This window comes from Mytilus edulis, chromosome 12 (genome assembly GCF_963676685.1).
Source record: "Mytilus edulis chromosome 12, xbMytEdul2.2, whole genome shotgun sequence".
In the NCBI taxonomy this organism is placed as follows: domain Eukaryota; kingdom Metazoa; phylum Mollusca; class Bivalvia; order Mytilida; family Mytilidae; genus Mytilus; species Mytilus edulis.
Window position 1 is genome coordinate 14,342,410 of NC_092355.1, and position 19,229 is coordinate 14,361,638.

General features: G+C 30.9%; 1 protein-coding gene across 13 annotated transcripts in view; it reads left to right on the forward strand.

Annotated features, from left to right (window-relative positions):
- The window catches only part of LOC139497258 (regulating synaptic membrane exocytosis protein 2-like), a 63,888-nt gene that overhangs the window by 9,295 nt on the left and 35,364 nt on the right, over positions 1–19,229 (forward strand). For 8 of the 13 annotated variants that reach the window (XM_071285435.1, XM_071285428.1, XM_071285425.1 and 5 more), the window contains exons 3-7: positions 4,934–4,990; positions 9,087–9,742; positions 12,076–12,764; positions 15,600–15,745; positions 18,662–18,773. In XM_071285435.1, coding sequence (XP_071141536.1) covers positions 4,934–4,990; positions 9,087–9,742; positions 12,076–12,764; positions 15,600–15,745; positions 18,662–18,773 — 1,660 coding nt within the window. Of the gene's footprint in view, positions 1–4,933; positions 4,991–9,086; positions 9,743–12,075; positions 12,765–13,948; positions 14,023–15,599; positions 15,746–18,661; positions 18,774–19,229 lie in introns of all 13 variants that reach the window. The other 5 variants (XM_071285437.1, XM_071285429.1, XM_071285430.1 and 2 more) reach the window with 2 other exon arrangements.

A 19,229-nucleotide genomic window follows, 5' to 3' on the forward strand; every position in this document is an offset into this window, starting at 1 on the left:
TTCAAGATTTTAATCAGTACAATTTGACGGAAAGTTAACTGTTTAAATGCCTTCTATACCTGACTTAATCTGACATCTTAAAAATTATAATTTTCCCCAAAATTGTGCTGTTCATATATTTGATTTTACTTCATTTGGTCACTCATAATAAACAGAGTACCAGGATGTCCTACCACAGAGTAGGTAACCTGTCAAAAAAATATAAATTCCGGGTCAAAAGTCGATAATATGATAATGGTCTTTTACACACCATATTCCTACTTCCCTTGTGATGTCATTGATGATTCTAGTTAGGAATATTAATATAATTAATAAAATAGACATTAGGTAAATCAATTTGGACTTTTGATATTTGTCTTAAAATACGATGAATCAGTAACTGTTATCCTTTCAATTAAATTGAGTCTCTGTAGAGTGTTGCATCATATTAACATGTTACAACACAACAAAAATAATAAATAAATTGTTGGGTATAAATTTACAGTTAATGAGTAATTATAATAAGATTTGTTCTCTCGGTATTTCTCATCAATTAATTATTTACAAAAAATGAATAAAATATTCACCGTTTGTTTATTGGAAAATATGTAATCTGTTAGCAAATATTTCCAATTTCAATTTCTTTGTCAAGGTATGAATAATGCTTGTGTGAAAAATGTAAAAAAATAAATTCTGACTTCAGTTGTAATATATTTAAAATATATATGCATGGTTGGAAAATGTAAAATTTATTTGTAAAAGGTTTAGAAAAGGGAAATTATTTCTAAAATTACTGTGACCTCATGTTTATACTCCATATTTCAGTGGTCGTTGTTTGTTTATGTGTTACCTTTTGGTTTTTTGTTCTTGTTTTGAACATAAATAAGACTGTTAGTTTTCTCGTTTGAATTGCTGGATCAGGCTGTACAGTTACCTATAGTTGTTAATTTGTGTGTCATTTTGGTCTCTTGCGGAGAGTTGTCTCATATGCAATCATACCACATCTTCTTTTTTTATATCTAATATATAATAAGTCTATGAGTAAACCAGAATTAGTCCTAAGGTTTCTCCATATATAGACAATAAATTTAACAAATTTATATTATAAATACAAGTCTGCAACTTTAATACTTGAAAGTACATTGCAATTGTCAAGTATGGAATCTTTTTTTTTTTCAAATAAAATCACAGTGAAACTTATATATAATCATAAACATTTGAGATGAAAAAATACAATACTTTTATTTTTCATTTCATTTATTGTGATCTGATATTTTTTTTAAAAACAGAATTCCCAGAAAACTAAACATAAAATGTTTCAAAAACAATTAAAACATGGTCCAAAAATGTCAATTCGTTTATTCCTTTGCTGTTAAAATTAATTTTGTGCTTTTATGAATTCTGTCACTCTATCATACATGGAACAGCTCTCGTGGGAGTCTGCTTGAGTTTTTATATTATATACATATTGCTTTGAATTCAAAAATAGGTCATTTGTCTTCACGTTTTTTTTTAAAGCTTGTCTGGGTAAAAGTCTCCTTTCACTGTTATGTGATCTTGCATGATAAGTGATGAAAAATGCATGAGATTTAAGTCTCACGGGAGAGATGCCAACTCTCATAAATTGTTTCAGTTTTAATATGCAGTGCATTCAACACATAGTAATGATGTGACTTGCAATTTAATACCCGTAGATCAAATCTTATGATGAATGAATGTATTATATTAATTTATTCTATTTGCCAATAGACTTTTAATGCCGGTTTATATTGTATTTGACAGGTTACCTATGACTTCTTGGTACTTGATCAATTAAGAGCAACATTAAGAAGTAACATCAAACATTTAATCGGTACAATTCTTGGGGAAAATAGACTGTTTTATATTTTCTTTACACAACAAACTCATTGGAAAATAGTAAAATTTCTCCTCAAATCACACCAATTAAATGTCCAGTGTTTTCCATTCGGCATTTAAGCCAGGTGTGCCGACCACCTTCTTTTGAAAGCCGACCACCTTTCGATTTTAGGAGGTGGTCGGCTTTTTTTTCAAAATCCAGATTTTTTTCGGTTCCGTACCGTTAAAACTTGAATACTAATCCCGCCTTGTTTTCATTGACAAAGATGGCGTCCAATTGTCAAATTTCAATGTTTTTATTAGTTTAAACAATATTTATTCAGATAAATCCACATTAAACATATTATACAATGAAATAATATTAAGGATTCAGAAACAAGCAATTTGCTTTTACAAATCTGTCTCCCTTTACAGACATAATACACTTATTGAACAATACATAAATATAAATACTGGCATGCTCTGTAATAAATATATGAATATGAAAAAGGTGAAAAAGGAAGGAAGAAAAAAAAATTCCTGAGAAAAATAAAATAAAAATAATAAGAAATAAATAAAAAAAAATAATGTTTTAATTAATCAATCGAGGGAAAGAAAGGCAGATGACGATGATGATAAAGAAAATACTAGACCAAATAAGTTAAATAAAATTGATAGTAATGTTGAAGTTGTGGAAATTGAACAAAAATCAACCAAACAACGGAAAAGACACGCAAGTGAAGACAAATATGAGCAAGACTTCAAATGACTTATAGTCACAGAGGAAGGATACTACTGTTCTGTGTGCCAAAAATACGGCACAAAAGCAAGAAACAGGACAGAAACCTGGATCGAAAGGCCTTAAATCCATGCTGATGCATAAAATTGTAAATGAAAGAAGAGATAAAAGAGATAAATTTTTGAAAAATAAAATCAAAGAATATTTGACAATTAATATGACTACTTCTATTTATGTTTGTTCAACTCCATTAAATGTGAATAGTATACTAATCTTTATTTCTGTGACCCCCACGTGCACCCACAGTAAATTAAAAAAGGTTGGACATTTAAAAAAAAAAACCACCCGGTTGCAAGTTATTTTTTTAAAACACCCACCTTACCTTAGTGAAAAAAGGAAAACACTGATGTCTGATGTTACTTCTTTATGTTGCTCTCAATTGACTGAGTACCAGGATGTTGTAGGTAACCCGATGAAAAATAATATAAACCGGAGTAAAGAGTCGGTTATATGAAAATAGTTTATTACGGATTTGATTCTTTTATTATACACTTTTAACACAAGTTAGTTCCCTTTGCTAATTGTAGACTGGTTCTGAACTGGACAAAAAATTTGCTGCTGTTCATTCATAGCATGCTTTAGTTGAATGTGATATATTGTAAACAATAAAATCAAGTTTTTATAAAAAAATTAGTATCAGAATCAAAATGTTTTAAAATGTAATCAAAAGATTTGAAAAACTTTAATATTACACATGTGATTCAGAGATGAATTAATACACTCCTTTAGCAAGCTCTTAATTGTCAATTTAACTTTATGTGTCTCTTTAGGGAAACCACTTGTTCAAATGGATCTAAACTTACAAGGTCATTTATGGAATTTTCAAATATACATTATATGATTTATCTGATCTATAAGGTTTTTATGCCCCACCTACGATAGTAGAGGGGCATTATGTTTTCTGGTCTGTGCGTCTGTCCGTCTGTCCCGCTTCAAGGTTAAAGTTTTTGGTTAAGGTAGTTTTTGATGAAGTTGAAGTCCAATCAACTTGACACTTAGTATACATGTGCCCTATGATATGATCTTTCCAATTTAAATGCCAAATTAGAGTTTTGACCCCAATTTTACGGTTCACTGAACATAGAAAATGATAGTGCAAATTTCGGGTTAAAGTTTTTGGTCAAGGTAGTTTTTGATAAAGTAGAAGTCCAATCAACTTGAAACTTAGTATACATGTTCCCTTTGATAAGATCATTCTAATTTTAATGCCAAATTAGAGAATTTATTCCAATTTCACGGTCCACTAAACATAGAAAATGATAGTGGGAGTGGGGCATTCGTGTACTGTGGACACATTCTTGTTTGATATCTGGTATGGACATCCTGGTACAAAGTCCAGTACGAGCAACAAAAAATAGTAAATTCGTTCATGTAATTGGTGCAATTTTGGGGGAAAGATTACTGTTTTCTGATGATTTTGTCGTGATCAATATTGTAGATAAAAAAATTGTCTTTTTATTATACCAAATTTTTATGCCCCACCTACGATAGTAGAGGGGCATTATGTTTTCTGGTCTGTACGTCCGTCCGTTTGTCCGTCTGTTTGTTCGTCCGTCCGTCTGTTCGTTCGTCCGTCTGTCCCGCTTCAGGTTAAAGTTTTTGGTCAAGGTAGTTTTTGATGAAGTTGAAGTCCAATCAACTTGAAACTTAGTACACATGTTCCTTATGATATGATCTTTCTAATTTTATAGCCAAATTAAACTTTTGACCCCAATTTCACGGTCCACTGAACATAGAAAATGAAAGTGCATGTTTCAGGTTAAAGTTTTTGGTCAAGGTAGTTTTTGATGAAGTTGAAGTCAAATCAACTTGAAACTTAGTACACATGTTCCCTATGATATTATCTTTCTAATTTTAATGCCTAATTATATTTTTTATCCAATTTCGTGGTCCATTGAACATGGAAAATGATAGTGCGAGTGGGGCATCCGTGTACTTTGGACACATTCTTGTTTCCAATGTTTTTATTTTTTTAAATTCTTAAAGTACGTTCTACCATTGAATCATATTTGTTTACTATATAATTGTCAAGTTACACCATTTGGAAATTTGAAAATATCTTTGGGAAAGGTTTTACAAAATGGATATTTTAACATATTATTTTTTGGGCTGTATCAAAGTTGATTCTGATCATAAATTTCAGAGTATTGAAGAATAATGATAATGAAGAATTTAATTAAGCATTTTGTTTCTTATGTAAACATTCCTACTTCTTTACCCTGTATATATGTATATGCTTACCAAAATGTTATTATATATATGTGTGTGTTGGTGTTGGTCTTATTTTTCCTTCTTTCTTCTTTCTTTCTGGACATCTAGCCGACCAAACCTGGAATGGAAGAACCTAAACCTGTACAAAGCTCATCTACTGCTAGTGTAAGTTTTTTCCCTAGATATGCATGAGTTTGACAGAGTTGTTATGCATGAGTTATCTCCCATTGATGACAGAGTTATCCCCCTATATTTACTTCAATAATGATGCATCAGTTTATAAAACAAATTTCCAGATTCTTAATTGAATGTTTTAACTAAATTCTGAGTAGAGTGTGTACAAATGACAAAAAGATAATTTGACACTTTTTCGTGCAAAGACGACCTTTTGCTAAAATCTGTAAAAAAAACAAAACAATTTGACAGTTGCATTACAATTGAGGTTGAAATAGGATGCATGATGGATATATATAAAATTTTTAGAAGTTGTTTTGATGTACTTTTGTAATATTACTTCTGAAATGTCATTTATATTGTATTCTATACTAAATTTCATCGAAAACTTCAAAAATTTGAATTATTTGCAATGCATTTATAATGATGTGATTATCAGCTATAATGGGGCAAATTTTTTATGGGTAAAAAATGGATATGAAAAATTGATACCATATTATTGATATGCACTAATAAGCATTTAGTGAAATGTAAACTTTAAATTAATCTTACTCATCATGTCCATTGTTCAGTAATTGAATTTATAAATGCAGGTAAGAGTTCCTGAATTTAATACATGCAATATTGGTTCCTGATAAAAGCTACTATATAAACCCTTCAATATCATCTAGACATGTTCAATTCCATATGTTGAGTGTAGGATGACCAATTTTAATTTGTTGAATAAATCATAAAGTATAGGAAAATGTGTCATGAATATCATGTGGGTTGCCAACTATGATTCGATCATCAAATTTATTTTTATTATTAAAGTTGATTTCAAGGAATTTAAGGGCCAGTCAGTACACAGAATGCTTTTGTTATTTGAGAAGGTAAAAGAGAAATTAAAACAGAGCAGCCAAAGTTAACCGTGCAAGGTCATCTTTCCCAAGAGAGAGAGTTGTAACAAGAGATGCCAGACTGTTATATAACTTTTATAGTGAGAATTTATAAAGAATACACCAGATCGATCATTTAGTGTAGCAGCACTGGTTTATTTGGCAAACAATGCACTCGTATATTTAAGAAATAATTGTGTTATCTGATATCATTTAGTCTTTTAAATAACTAGTTGTTTCATATCTTTCAACTGCACAAACATGATGATATGCTACTGGTAATCTAACTTAAGTATAAAAAAGCACACTTTGAATTCCATTTTTTGTGGGCACATTGTATTTTCACAGAATTATCAAAGTATTTCTATAATTTAAAAGTAGAGAGATGTGGTATGCTTGCCAATGAGACAACTATCCACCAAAATGGGTTGTAATAGCAATTTGCCAAATATATAGTGCTCAGAATGTGTTCTTTAACTGTACTTATATCTAATAATATAAGAAGATGTGGTATGATTGTCATTGGCCTTATTATTAGACAACTCTCCATCTAATTAACTGCTTATTTTACTATCTGGTCTTTTTTTCCCCAAAATTGAAAAGTTGAAATGTTAAATGAGGTGAGATTTTATTATGGAAAGAATAAGGTTAACCCTTCGTGTTGATCGACACTCGAAAATTGATAAAATGAAAAATATTGCATAATTATTTAATTTTGGATGTAACGCGTCTTCTGATTGGCTGACGTTATTTTGTTATCAGACCATAGACATAATTTAGTCATGTGACTGTGATGTCATCAACGTTTTTTCAAGGTTTCTACGGTTTAAAATGGAATTTAGAATTAAATTATAAGAAATGACTGTAATTTTTTTCTGTCTATTTGAAATAACATAAAAAATGTGGTGCACACTGTTTAATAACCCGCTACACGCGTTATTCAGTGTGCACCACATTTTTTATGTTATTTCTTATAGACAGAAAAAATATTACAGTCATTCCTTAAATATATACTATATATATTTATCTGAAACTTACATAATACATTTCTTAAGACACAAATTCAATAGCGATGTCTTGTTCATTCTTGCTCATGCGATTTTTCTACCAAAAATGGGCAGACCATATATTTTTTTTTTATTTGGGACTATAATCCCAAAAGCAGGTTACATCTTTATAGCTCATTAATTTCACATGTAGACACTAAGTTTAGATAAGAAACATACCATCTACCATGCTCGTAAAACTTATAATTACTAGAATTCTTATACAACCCAATCAATAAATTACCTCCCTTAGTTACACAACTTCAACAATTACCACTCCCTAGGGTTCACAGCAGGGTCAAGATTGGGTATAGAAAATATTAAATATGATAATCTAGCATACAAACAGACAGCAAATTATAGAATTTTATGTCACCCAAGGGAGATAATAACAAAAGTATTCATTAAACCTTCATCTGAACATGATGCAGATGATATTTGGACCATCTCAAAGGTTAATTTGAGTATTGATTAATAGGCGGGAAGATTATGTAATGTCTGAAGTATAACGCTTTTCCAGTATTTGTAGACACTTTAGAAATTCATTGATATATGTATTGTTATGTTGAATTGAATGAAATATTCTGCCTATTGAGATCCAGAACTTTCCAAGGGTTTAGAAATGTATGGCTGATGTTTAAACTGTAATACCCTTGCATATATTTCTGGAAAGGATAATTTGAATATTTGTTGATCTGTCCATATGTCAAACACATTGATTGATTCCATAATTATCTTCATTTGTCAATAACTTGGCTTTTGATAATTCAATAACCTACCTAATTAAATTTTGAGGTCAGAGGTTTGATATGGCCAGTTTCTCAGGTACTACTATAGTCCTATAATATAAGACTTTGTAGGTCCATATCATTTGCATTCAACTTTTTTTTATCAATTTTTTTTTTATACTAAATACTGAACCAGCGTTGTTTTTTTTTATTAAAAGTTAAAACTATATCAATGCTGAAACATGCAGGAGGTTGTTAGTAATAAAAATCTCTGATAAATAGGTTAAATGCAAACATTATATAAAGTCTTATATTATAGTACTAAGATACTACATGTACAAGCAATTTGTCAACTTGATAATTGTTACAGCCGATTTCATTGAGTGTGTAGGCAAAGGTAATATCTTTGGTTAGCTCACTTGTTAGCTGAACCGTGAAGTTATTATTAGGTCAGGTATACTACCCTCCTTTTGAGGTAGCCTAGTCCAACAGACATATAGATTGGTTATCTGTCACACTCAGTCTACTCTTAAAGGAGGGTAGTTAACCTAACCTAATAATGATTTTGCGGTTCAGCTAGCAAGCAAGCTTACCAAAGATATTACCTTTGCCTACATACTCAATGAAATCGGCTGTAAATGTAATTTGCACAGTGTATGTTTGTCTGGTACATTAAATGCCCTTGACCCCATTTATATGAATACTTGATAATGTTAAGTTCATGTAATACATTTACTTATAGTATTAGATATAGATTTATCTTGGAGATTTTGAACATAGATTTAATTGTGATCAGTAATTAAGCGGGGAGAAACATTTCAGTGTGTGCTAAGAGTGTTTTGTTAATCTCAATGATAAATAAAAAGTTACGAAATTTATTTTCAGTCATTTGTAAATTTCATGTCATGAAATGTAGAACTACGGTAATTTGATCTCCCATAAGATGTTCGGTAGGTGGAAACATTTGTTAATGAGTAGATAACGTGTATTTCATACACAATTCTGATCGAGAAACAGTAAAATCGTGAAATACTTTACTCTTGGGCTTAACACTATAAACTTGCTCTGGTTTTTTTTGTTTTGTAAAAAGTTCGGGCCTACTTTACAATAGTAGACTTATGCCAGTTGATAGGTTTAATGCCATGATTTAATTTTTACACTTTACATATCTGTTGAAATGTAGAATTAACAATGAATGGTGATGAGAACTTGTATTGAAATATGTAATTTTATAAGTGATTGACAACTTCATTATTAAATGGAATATCATAAATGTTCAAAAGGTTTGTTTAAAATTATTTCTGATAGTTAATGTTTTTATTTTGATTGCACATCTGTGTTGGTGTTGTATTTTGATAATTTGTACAGTCTCTACAGGCAATGACAGGGATGTTATTTGATATAAAGATTTATAACAATCTTTTTTATTTTACAGCATGTCTGGGCATGTAATATGTGTAAGAAAAAGCAAGAAATTTTGGCCAAAACAGGTCAGTGGTATCACGGTGAAATGGCAAAACCAGTGCAATTTGATGTTGAAACTCCGTCGGGCAGTGAAACAGTTTCAATCAAAACTGACGTTAGCCCGCCTAACGAAAAACGAGCAAAAATGCATGAAAAATACTCTGATAGTGGACAAAGTTCAGAAAAGGAAAACATTGATAAGCGACCTATTTCTCGGACAGGAAGTCAACATAGGGAGAAGTTTAACCGGCAGTATTCATTGGATGCTCAACAAAAAAGTCATAGTGAATCAAAAGAAAGACTTAGTGATAGAACCAATCCAGGAATGGATAAGGATAAGTTACGAGAAAGAGGCCAAATTCCTGAACGTCAAGGTCGAGGTCGTGATCGTTCACCAGCTGCTCCTAGACATCATAGCGAATCGAGATTATCAGAAACTGATAGGAGATATATGCAAGAAAATCGGCATGGTGATCGTTATGGGTCTTCTCAAAGTAGATCTCGTGAGGCATCAACAGGTCGAGGGTCAACTGATGAATTGAAACATTTCGATAAGAAGGATAGTCATAGATCTGGTGACGAAAGGGACAGTCGGAGAGACATGTCACATGACAAATCTCGTCTCAGGTATGTCTGAAATTTTCAAAATATACATTTCATCATGGTTTGATTTCATGGTAACTTTGTTAAAAGTGAAATTTATTTTTACTTTCTGAAAAGCTGGTATCTTAGGTAGTTTAAATTTAAATGTATATATTGTAACTTTAAAATTTGCAGCAATTTCGTTGGCCAAATAAGGTTTTTATTGCCCCTACTTTTTTTCCCTTCTGTCACTGAGCTTCTCTGCATTGGAATGAAGGTATACATCATGTACATCAATCACAAATACAATGTATAATCGACATATTCTCAATTAACATGATGAAGGAATTTAACTGTTTAAAAGAATGAGACTATTACCCTCCTTACCAAAAACCTAGACTTGCAATCATTTGACCTAAATCCAAATACTCTACCTTGAAATGAATTATATAAAGAGGTTGTAACCATTATTGATTATTCGGAATCTTTTTTGTAGTTGTGATGAATTTGTTTAAATCTAATGAATCAATGTTGGATTTATAAGTTTCTCAATATATTGGATACATAAACCTTACTCCTACACTGTATTGTGTAAATAGTAATGATTTTATTTTGTTTGTATTATTATAATAATGCCGGCAGGTAGAAGTAAACAATAAAATTGAGAATGGAAAAGGGGGAATATGTTAAAGAGACAACAACCCGACCAAAGAGCAGAAACAGCCAAAGGCCACCAATGGGTCTTAAACACAACAAGAAAATTTCACACCTAGAGGCATGCTTCAGCTGTCCCCTAAACAATTTTTTTTTATTTAGAAGCTTAAGATTTGGATCGACGATTTAGAACAGAAGGGGAACTTTATTCTAGGCAATGATAGGAGAAGAACTAAAAAAAGAGTAAAAATTCTATACATTATATTTTACCATAGATATTGGTATCTCTCTTAGATGTGGGCATGTTACCCTGTCTCCCTTAATCTGACTCTTTAGCAAAATTGCCACCTCAGGGTGCCACTGAAATCCCTTTCCCAGGGTAGATGAGACCTTAGTAACATATACACTTTTCATATATTTTGAATCATCTCTATCGTATATATTTTTGAAACAAAAAAAACTCGTGAAGCAATCAAGATTGTGCTAATTTCATGATAAAAAAAAATAAAATAAATGACAAATTTATCCATTATGTATTTACGACTGTAGTTTTAATCACATGTGCACGCGTGAAAAACATAGAAATATGATGAGCTTCATGTTTCAGATTCTAATTTGATTTGAACAGCAACCGGCTTATTATATATTTCAAATTAATGTTTTTGAACTTCAAATAACTAACATACGTACATTATGATTGATTATCAAACTTGACACAGTGACCTATATCACATGCTCATTCTTATTACTTCATTACATAGTAAGTGGTGTTTTCCCACTTTTTTTTTAACATTTGATAATTAGTCAAAATATATGATGTCACAAACCAGAATTACTGATTGATATGCAAATGTCAATAGGTCAATCGGCCAAACGATTAGGTCAATTGGCTATTCAATTAGGTCAATCCTAGACATGCTAGAGCAAAGTTTGGAATTTGAATCAATTAATATTCTACAATCATGATAATGGTAGACAAATGCTTATACGTAGCTTATTAGGTGAGGTATTCAAATTTCTCATGCAAAATTAAAAAACTAAATAGTTAAATATGTACTAATTACCTATCAGATGTTTTTTAATTTGTTTCCCTTGACTCTATGAAATAAGAATTGGTTGTGGGGAAATTATATTGTTATAAAACATGAATTTTTGCGGCAGTCAATATTTGAAAAATACCTGACATTCAATTAAATCATAAATTTATATGCCCCACCTACAATAGTAGAGGGACATTATGTTTTCTGTGCGTCCATTTGTCTGTTTGTTTGTCCTTCTATCTGTCCAGCTTCAGGTTAAAGTTTTTGGTCAAGGTAGTTTTTGATGAAGATGAATTTAAGATGAACTTGAAACTTATTACACATATTCCCTATGATATAATCTATCTAATTTAATAATGCCACTTTTTTAATTATATTTTTTACCCCAATTTCTTGGTCCAATGATTATAGAAAATGATAGTGCAAATGGGGAATCCGTGTACTATGAACACATTCTTGTTTTGGATTATGGTTTTTTGTTAGTATGATGAAAAAAATATTTTCTAGCTGATCTTTGAAAAACATATATTTAATGAATATCAAATTAAGTACCATTGTCTTACTTTATGTAAAGGAGCAGTTGCAGACGACATATAATTAGATGATGGCTATAACTAAAAAAAAATGTTATTTTTAACTAAATCAAAATTTTGTCATAATTATATTTACACTAAATCTTTTCAGAGGCAACAATGAGGAAAGTATGTCTGGTAGATCTTCTAGAGAGGGTCGTACAAGCAGAGATGACCATTATAAACATACCACAAATTCTTACCAAGAGTCAAACCAAGACTATGCACAAAACAAATGGGGAGAATCTCAAAATAAACAACACATGCCTTCACATCATAGGGACAATGTCCAAACAGGAAAAAGTGAAAGACACCCTAGTGGTCGACACCCAAGGGATCGGCTTCCAAGTGCTGGAAAAGATAGACGATCCCCAACTCCGAGTGATCGGAGAAAAGACGATATTTATGATCAACGTGTGTCTTCTTCTTCTCAAAGTCTTTCTTCCAAACACCACAATATACGTATTGAAAGAACTAGTGACTCCCCTTCATTAATGGAAAACAATAATGAAAATGTACGTTACAGCTACGACAAACAACACTTAGATCCCAGTACTGCTGCTACCGGCAGAAACTCTCAAAACAAACGTAGTCGCAAACTGGAAACTATGTTAAGGAATGATTCATTAAGTTCAGATCCTTCAGACACTTCACGACCACCACCACCGAAACCTCATAAAAATAAACGAGGTAAAAAGACTCGTCAACATTCCCTTAGTAGTTCTGATGATGAGATCCGATCAACTCCAGAATGTTCTAGTGGCGAGGAACAAGAAAGTGAAAGTATAATAAGTGAAAAAGGTATTGACATTATTACTAAAGTTAAGTTATCTCCCCTTAATGAAACCCTCTAACTGCATTTATAGATATAACTTTAAGTTTTATTACCTCCCCTTTGTTCAAGTGGCAAGGAACAAGAAAGTGAAAGTATAATAAGTGAAAAAGTTATTGATATTATTACTAGAGTTAAATTATCTCCCCTTCATGAAACACTCTAACTGAATTTATGGATGTTACTTAAGTTTTGTAACCTTCCCTTTGTGAAATTCTTTAACTGCATACAAGGATTAGAACATTCACTAGCTATTAAGAAATCTTTCATTGCCTTTTAAGGTCAAATTCGTGAAGTTAAGTAAATTTTCCTAATGTTATTTAGCTGCAATTTTGAAGATTCTTTTTTTTATTGTAAACTGTCTGCATGATGTTTGACCTACATTTGACCTAGTTTGATAAACAAATGAAGAAGGAGGTGAATATTAAGCTCTCAGTTACAAAAAAAAAACCAAAACATTTATGTGGTACATTGCATCTATGAAATTTAAAAATTCAGGAGAGCCACATCCCCCAATATTTTTTATGCCCATTTATGGGCATTTTGTTTTCTGGTCTCTGCGTCCATTCTTCTATTCGTCCGTTAGTCCGTCTGTCCCGCTTCAGGTTAAAGTTTTTGGTAGAGGTTAAAGTTTTTGGTTGAAGTAGTTTTTGATGCAGTTGAGGTCCAATCAACTTGAAACTTAGTATTCATTTTCCCTATGATATGATCTTTCTAATTTTAATTCCAAATAAGAGATTTTCCCCCATTTTCACGGTCCACTGAACATAGAAAATGATAGTCAAATGGGGCATCCGTGTACTGGGGACACATTCTTGTTCTCAATAAGTTTATTAGCAGAAACACAAATGTATTCTTATTTGGCCTTCGAATCAGTCTACTTTCTACTTTCATGAAATCAGTGGGGATCCAGGGAGAGGGTTCTGGGGTTTGAATCCCCTTTTTTTTTTTATGATCAATGCATTTCAATGGGGACACATAGTTGGAACCCCTCCCCCCTTTTATCATGGGTTGGGAATCCCCTTCCTTTTAAAAATTGGCTGGATCTGCTCCCGCAAATGACAAATATTCAACAATGTTGTTTTTGTACTTTTTAATACATGTATGTGATATGATAAGTATGTTATATGATAAAATGAATAATATATATTAGGCGAGTTTGATATGGGCGATGAACGATGGAGAAAAGACGAAATTCTTGCTGCTAAAATCAAAAAGTTTCTGTCGGTGAGTCAGACAGCATGTGGTACTATGTTAACCACAGATCCTTATATTTTAACCTTTTACCTAAGATAAATCTACCAAGCTGTTTGGTCTTAGAAAAAAGCAGAATAATTTGTTTTTAAATTTAATTTGTAAATAGCTATATATAGACATAGATCAGTTTTGAAATATAGTCCATGATGTTCTTAAGGATACTTTTGACATGCAAAATGTTCTCTCCAACTATTTATCAATGAAATAATGCTACTAGAAATTGGGGGACACACCGTCAATATTTTGGTTCATTATGATTTTGTGAAACGATAAACACGGTAAACAAGGTAACAGTGTTCGAAAGGCTCAAATAACCATGGAAAATAAATATAACGTCATTTCACTTCCAAAACTAGAATAATTACTTTTTTTCAATTTGGTTTTGACAGTGTGTTTTTTGCCACAGATCCCCAAACTTTAAATGATTACAAATCAAAGAAAGAATATAACAGTCTTGACTCGTCATTCAATTTCAGCTGTGAATATGTGAATACGAAAATATGAAAAAAAAGATAGTTTTGGCTTTCACGCTTAATAATTTCATCATTATATTCTTTTGTTTGTCACAAACCAAACAGGGTGACAGATAAAAATCATAAGTAAAAGGTTAAAAATCAGGTCATGCTGGGTGAATGTCAGTATATATATATATATTAAAAGTGTCTTGGTGTCTCCGGTTTTGCTTCATTGTTATAGACAATTTTTTATTTGCTTAGATTTTTTTTTAATGTATTGTACATATAATAATATCAAATATCATCAAATATTATGCATTATGTACTGAGATTACATAGTTATTATCATCTAAAAGATAATATTCAGATTTTTATTTTTTATTTTTATTTAGCAGAAAACTGTCAATTTTGTAATGTTTGAAAATATTTAAGAAGATTTTGATTATATTGATGATTACCATTCTAGTTCCATTTTTCAATTTAGTCTCAATGAGATTTTTATTGGGTGCCGTGACCTTTAAAGACTTTCTTTAAAAGATTTTTTGAAAAAGTGTTGTTCGCTTTATAAGAAATCGCTCTTATAAGAGCAGAAATACTCTACTATTTCCATTATCATCATATGGTTATTTTGCTTTTCTTTCAAAATCTATTATGAGCTATTTAAGCCTTTTTCTTCCAATCATCAGTACACAATGCATAATGATGGTGATATATGTTATGGCAATCTGCAACTATTTTATTTTGAATCAGACTTAAAATGTAGATTCTTATCCAATATCGAAATTGTTTATTTATAAAGTTATTTTTTAAGGAAACCCTAAGTTATATGCAGTCACAGTTTTCCTTTTTATTTTGAAATACAACTTCTGGGCAACATTGGATCACATCTTGGAAACGCCTCCTTACATATATGCCTTAGTTTGGTTCCAAATTCACTATTAGCATGATTAGAATGAAGGAAAAAAATACGACAAGTAGGGATATGAATATATTTTTTGCAATATTTAAGAATCTACAGATATAAAGTTGATGAAATCACACCTGTTATTTTTTCTTTTTCTTTATTTTGATTATTTTAAGTTTTGTTTCCAGGGTTTCAGCGAAAGCATGTGTACATATCTTCAATGTATTCATCAAGTCTTTACAAAGCTGATTTCTCCAGCGAGCCTTTAAAGGATTCGGGTATAGACACGGGACACTCGAGTAGTTCACAAACTCTTAATGAAGACAGTTCAAAGGTACATTGATATCGTATCTTTGTCTTTAAAAAAAAGTATACCAGGAAATTTCAAAAGAATATGGAAAAAAATATTTCTTATCATTTTATTTTTTAAGTATTTTCAATTTTACCTTAACCCTTATGTTTGTATGTTGACTCAGATGTGTGCAGAAACCAAATTGCTAGCTGTTAAAAAAAAAATGAATTTTATAAAAATAACAAAAGAATATCATCTTGAAGTTGTATGTATATAGAATTATATTTATAAGTTCAAGTTTGAAGCAAATATTGAAGAAAAAGTTCAGAGTTGTTCCAATAACCATGATAACAAGTCACAAAATTTCCTTGTATACAAATTTAAATCTTTTTAATGTCTTTATCATGTTTTAGCTTATCACCTTTTTTATGTAATAGAATGCAATTCAATCACACTATTTTGTATGTGAGAGAATGCAGTGCAAGCACAAAATAAAAATGGCAGTTCAAGCACAAAGTGAATTACTTCCCTACTATTTTACCTTTCTTGTGTTCTTTTCCCTTTACACTTGAAAATGAATAATGCAATGTCTTGAATGTCGCCCCTACAAGAAATCAGCTTTGTACCTGAGATGATTGGTAAATGTTGTAAATTTATTATGCATATTTTAATGAAATCTTTGTTCAGTTTTTTGAAGTTCAGGAAAATATTTGATTGACTTTCTTAAACTAGCCCAAAAGAGATTTATAATAATACATACTTCAAGGGAAGACTATGGCTATATATTAGCTCCAAAATCTATTAAACAAGCACTGGTATGTCATTATTATTTTTCTTTTACAATTAAGAAAGCATGCTGTCATATTTCATGTATTTTATGGTTCTTCAATAAGTAGTCTGCTTTTGGAAGAGTTATTGTCCATTTTAGACCAGTTTGAAATGTCAAAACAGCAGAATCACTAGCTAATTCTAAAAACTGTAATGTGGATATATATTAACATATAAACAAATAACATGTGCGGTTTATGTTATAAATGATAATTATTTGAATAGATAGATTTCTCTTGTCTTGTTTTTTACTTTTATTTTCTATTGTTATGATTGTTGTATTTGTAGATGTTGTAATTATTTTATTAATTTAATTTTATAGTGTTTCAAAGGTGTTGTATTTGTATGCATTACTTAACTTACTTTGTTAAGAAGATGATTATGATTTGAGCTGTGTCGGAAAGAAATCGACCTTGTGTAAATGAATATCATTACATCTATTAATTTATTTTGGTTTGAATAAAAAAAACTCTGTGCAATATCTGTAACTGAAAATAGAGTTAATATGAGTTCACTTCCAAACAGACACAAATTCATCTTATATTATGTGTTTGAATGCTCTAAAATCAATTATAGTCTTAGAGTTCTGGTCCCAGACCACAATTGTCGTCCCTTGATTTTCATTGTTCACTAATATAGTCCCTAGTGTTGACAGTGAGTTACTTGGCATTAATTTTTATACCCCTTCCAAATTTATTTCTCTCCATGTTTAATTGCAAGTAGGGGGTGAAATTACACTTTTAACAAAATTTGGGTCCAGAATTTTAAAGGAAAGTAGTGATTTGGTCCAGCTGAAAAAGGTTAAAAATTAGCACTTCGGAAGCTGTCAAAAGATTTCAAGACACCCGAAACATAAAATTGTCCATATTTTGAGTTATAGAGCTGATGAAGTTTTCTATAATTTTGATATAATTTGTCCCAAAAGTAGTACAACACACTGTAAAAATTTCTTTGAGAAAGTGCATGTGGGATTTTTTTAATTTTCATTTATGTTCTAAAAGAAATGCACTACGAAATAATTGTGGTCTGGGACCATGTACCTGTAAATGTGTGCTTTCACAAGGTTGATCTCAATCAGACACAGCTCTGATATTATAAAAGTAATATTGAAATTTTATGATGCATGGTTGAAATTGACATTGAAATGTTAACTTGGAACACAATATTATTTGAAACTTACTTCAGTGATATTATAAAAATTAAAAAAGATTAAATCAACTTGAAATTATGTGTATGAAAATTAATATATGTGTAGTTGCATGAAATAAGATCAAATATTTCAAAAAGTACTTTTAAGTGTTATATCGTAGTCATTATTTTATCCAAAAGAGAAAATACTATTTTTTATGATCGAAACTGAAGTGTAGATTTTTTTTATGCATAAGTATAATATGTATTATATTGAATTATTGAACCACTGTAATGTAATATGTCTCCACTGTAGATTTAAAATTTATCTAGGGGCCTCGGTGGCCGAGTGGTCTAAGTAGTTACTACTGTAATCATTAGCCAGTCAACACTAAGGTTGTGAGTTTGAACCCCGCTCGTGTACTCGACTCCAATCTTAATTGATTAGGATTGTTAGTTTTCCTATCCAAGATCATGGTTTTCTCTGGGCATTCAGGCTTCCTCCACCAATAAAAACTGGCGGCCACAAAATAGTCTAACTGCGGTGCTTAAAAATGGCGTTAAAATACCAAAAATCAAATTAAATTTATCTGTCAAGTCACTCAAGTGTGCAGAAGTATCATAGCACACATGATTTGATGTTAGAATTCTCTATTTCTTTTAAAATTATATGCAGTCAAACTTAAATTTCGTTTTCAATGATTTGCAAATAGATGTAATCTTTTTATGTGATGTCGTCATGCATGGTCGCCTTCTTACATGAGGTCATAATGGAAGATTTAGATTTATACAAGAAAATGTGATGTTCTTTATATTTATTTTGACCATCAATAAAGTATACACGAAAATTAAGGCTTGTTTACAGTATTGCATACATTGTTTACTGTTCAAATTTTAAAGCAGCACAGATTGATATTAGCGTAACAAACACTATGTTTTTTGGTACATTCTCCATTAAAAATTGTTGTTTGCTAATTTCAACGTGAAATCTGATGTTTTTAGCACCCTGTGACGTGGCAAAAGTCAGCAGATAATCGTAGATGGATAGGTCACATGATATTGAAGAAGACAGTCTTGGAGGGTGGCAGTCAAGATGATTCTGGGGCCATACTGGGTATGTTAGATAATGCAGGCAGGTTTTTATGAGTTTTATTTATACACGAGGGAAAAGTTCCTCTACAAAAAAAGTAAAATCACAAAGGTACTGAACTCCGAGGAAAATTCAAAGCGAAAGGTCCGGTCCCTAACATGCCTAATGTAATGGCAAAATCAAAAGCTCAAACACATCAAATGAATGGTCAACAACTGCAAATAGCACAATCTAATAAAAAAAGAAGGAATATTTGATCATTGCTTTAAAATTCATACATGACCTTAAAATTTATAAAAGATAAGTAATTTTATTAGCTTCCAACCCTTTGAGCGTTTAAGGTTATATAAACATGAAATACAATTTTATATTTGTGCAAAAAGATATTGACCTTATACAAAGAAAGAAAACACAAAACAGCAAACATACAAATAACTGTTAAAGCAACAAATTGTTTGTTGAAGATCCATTAATTGTGTA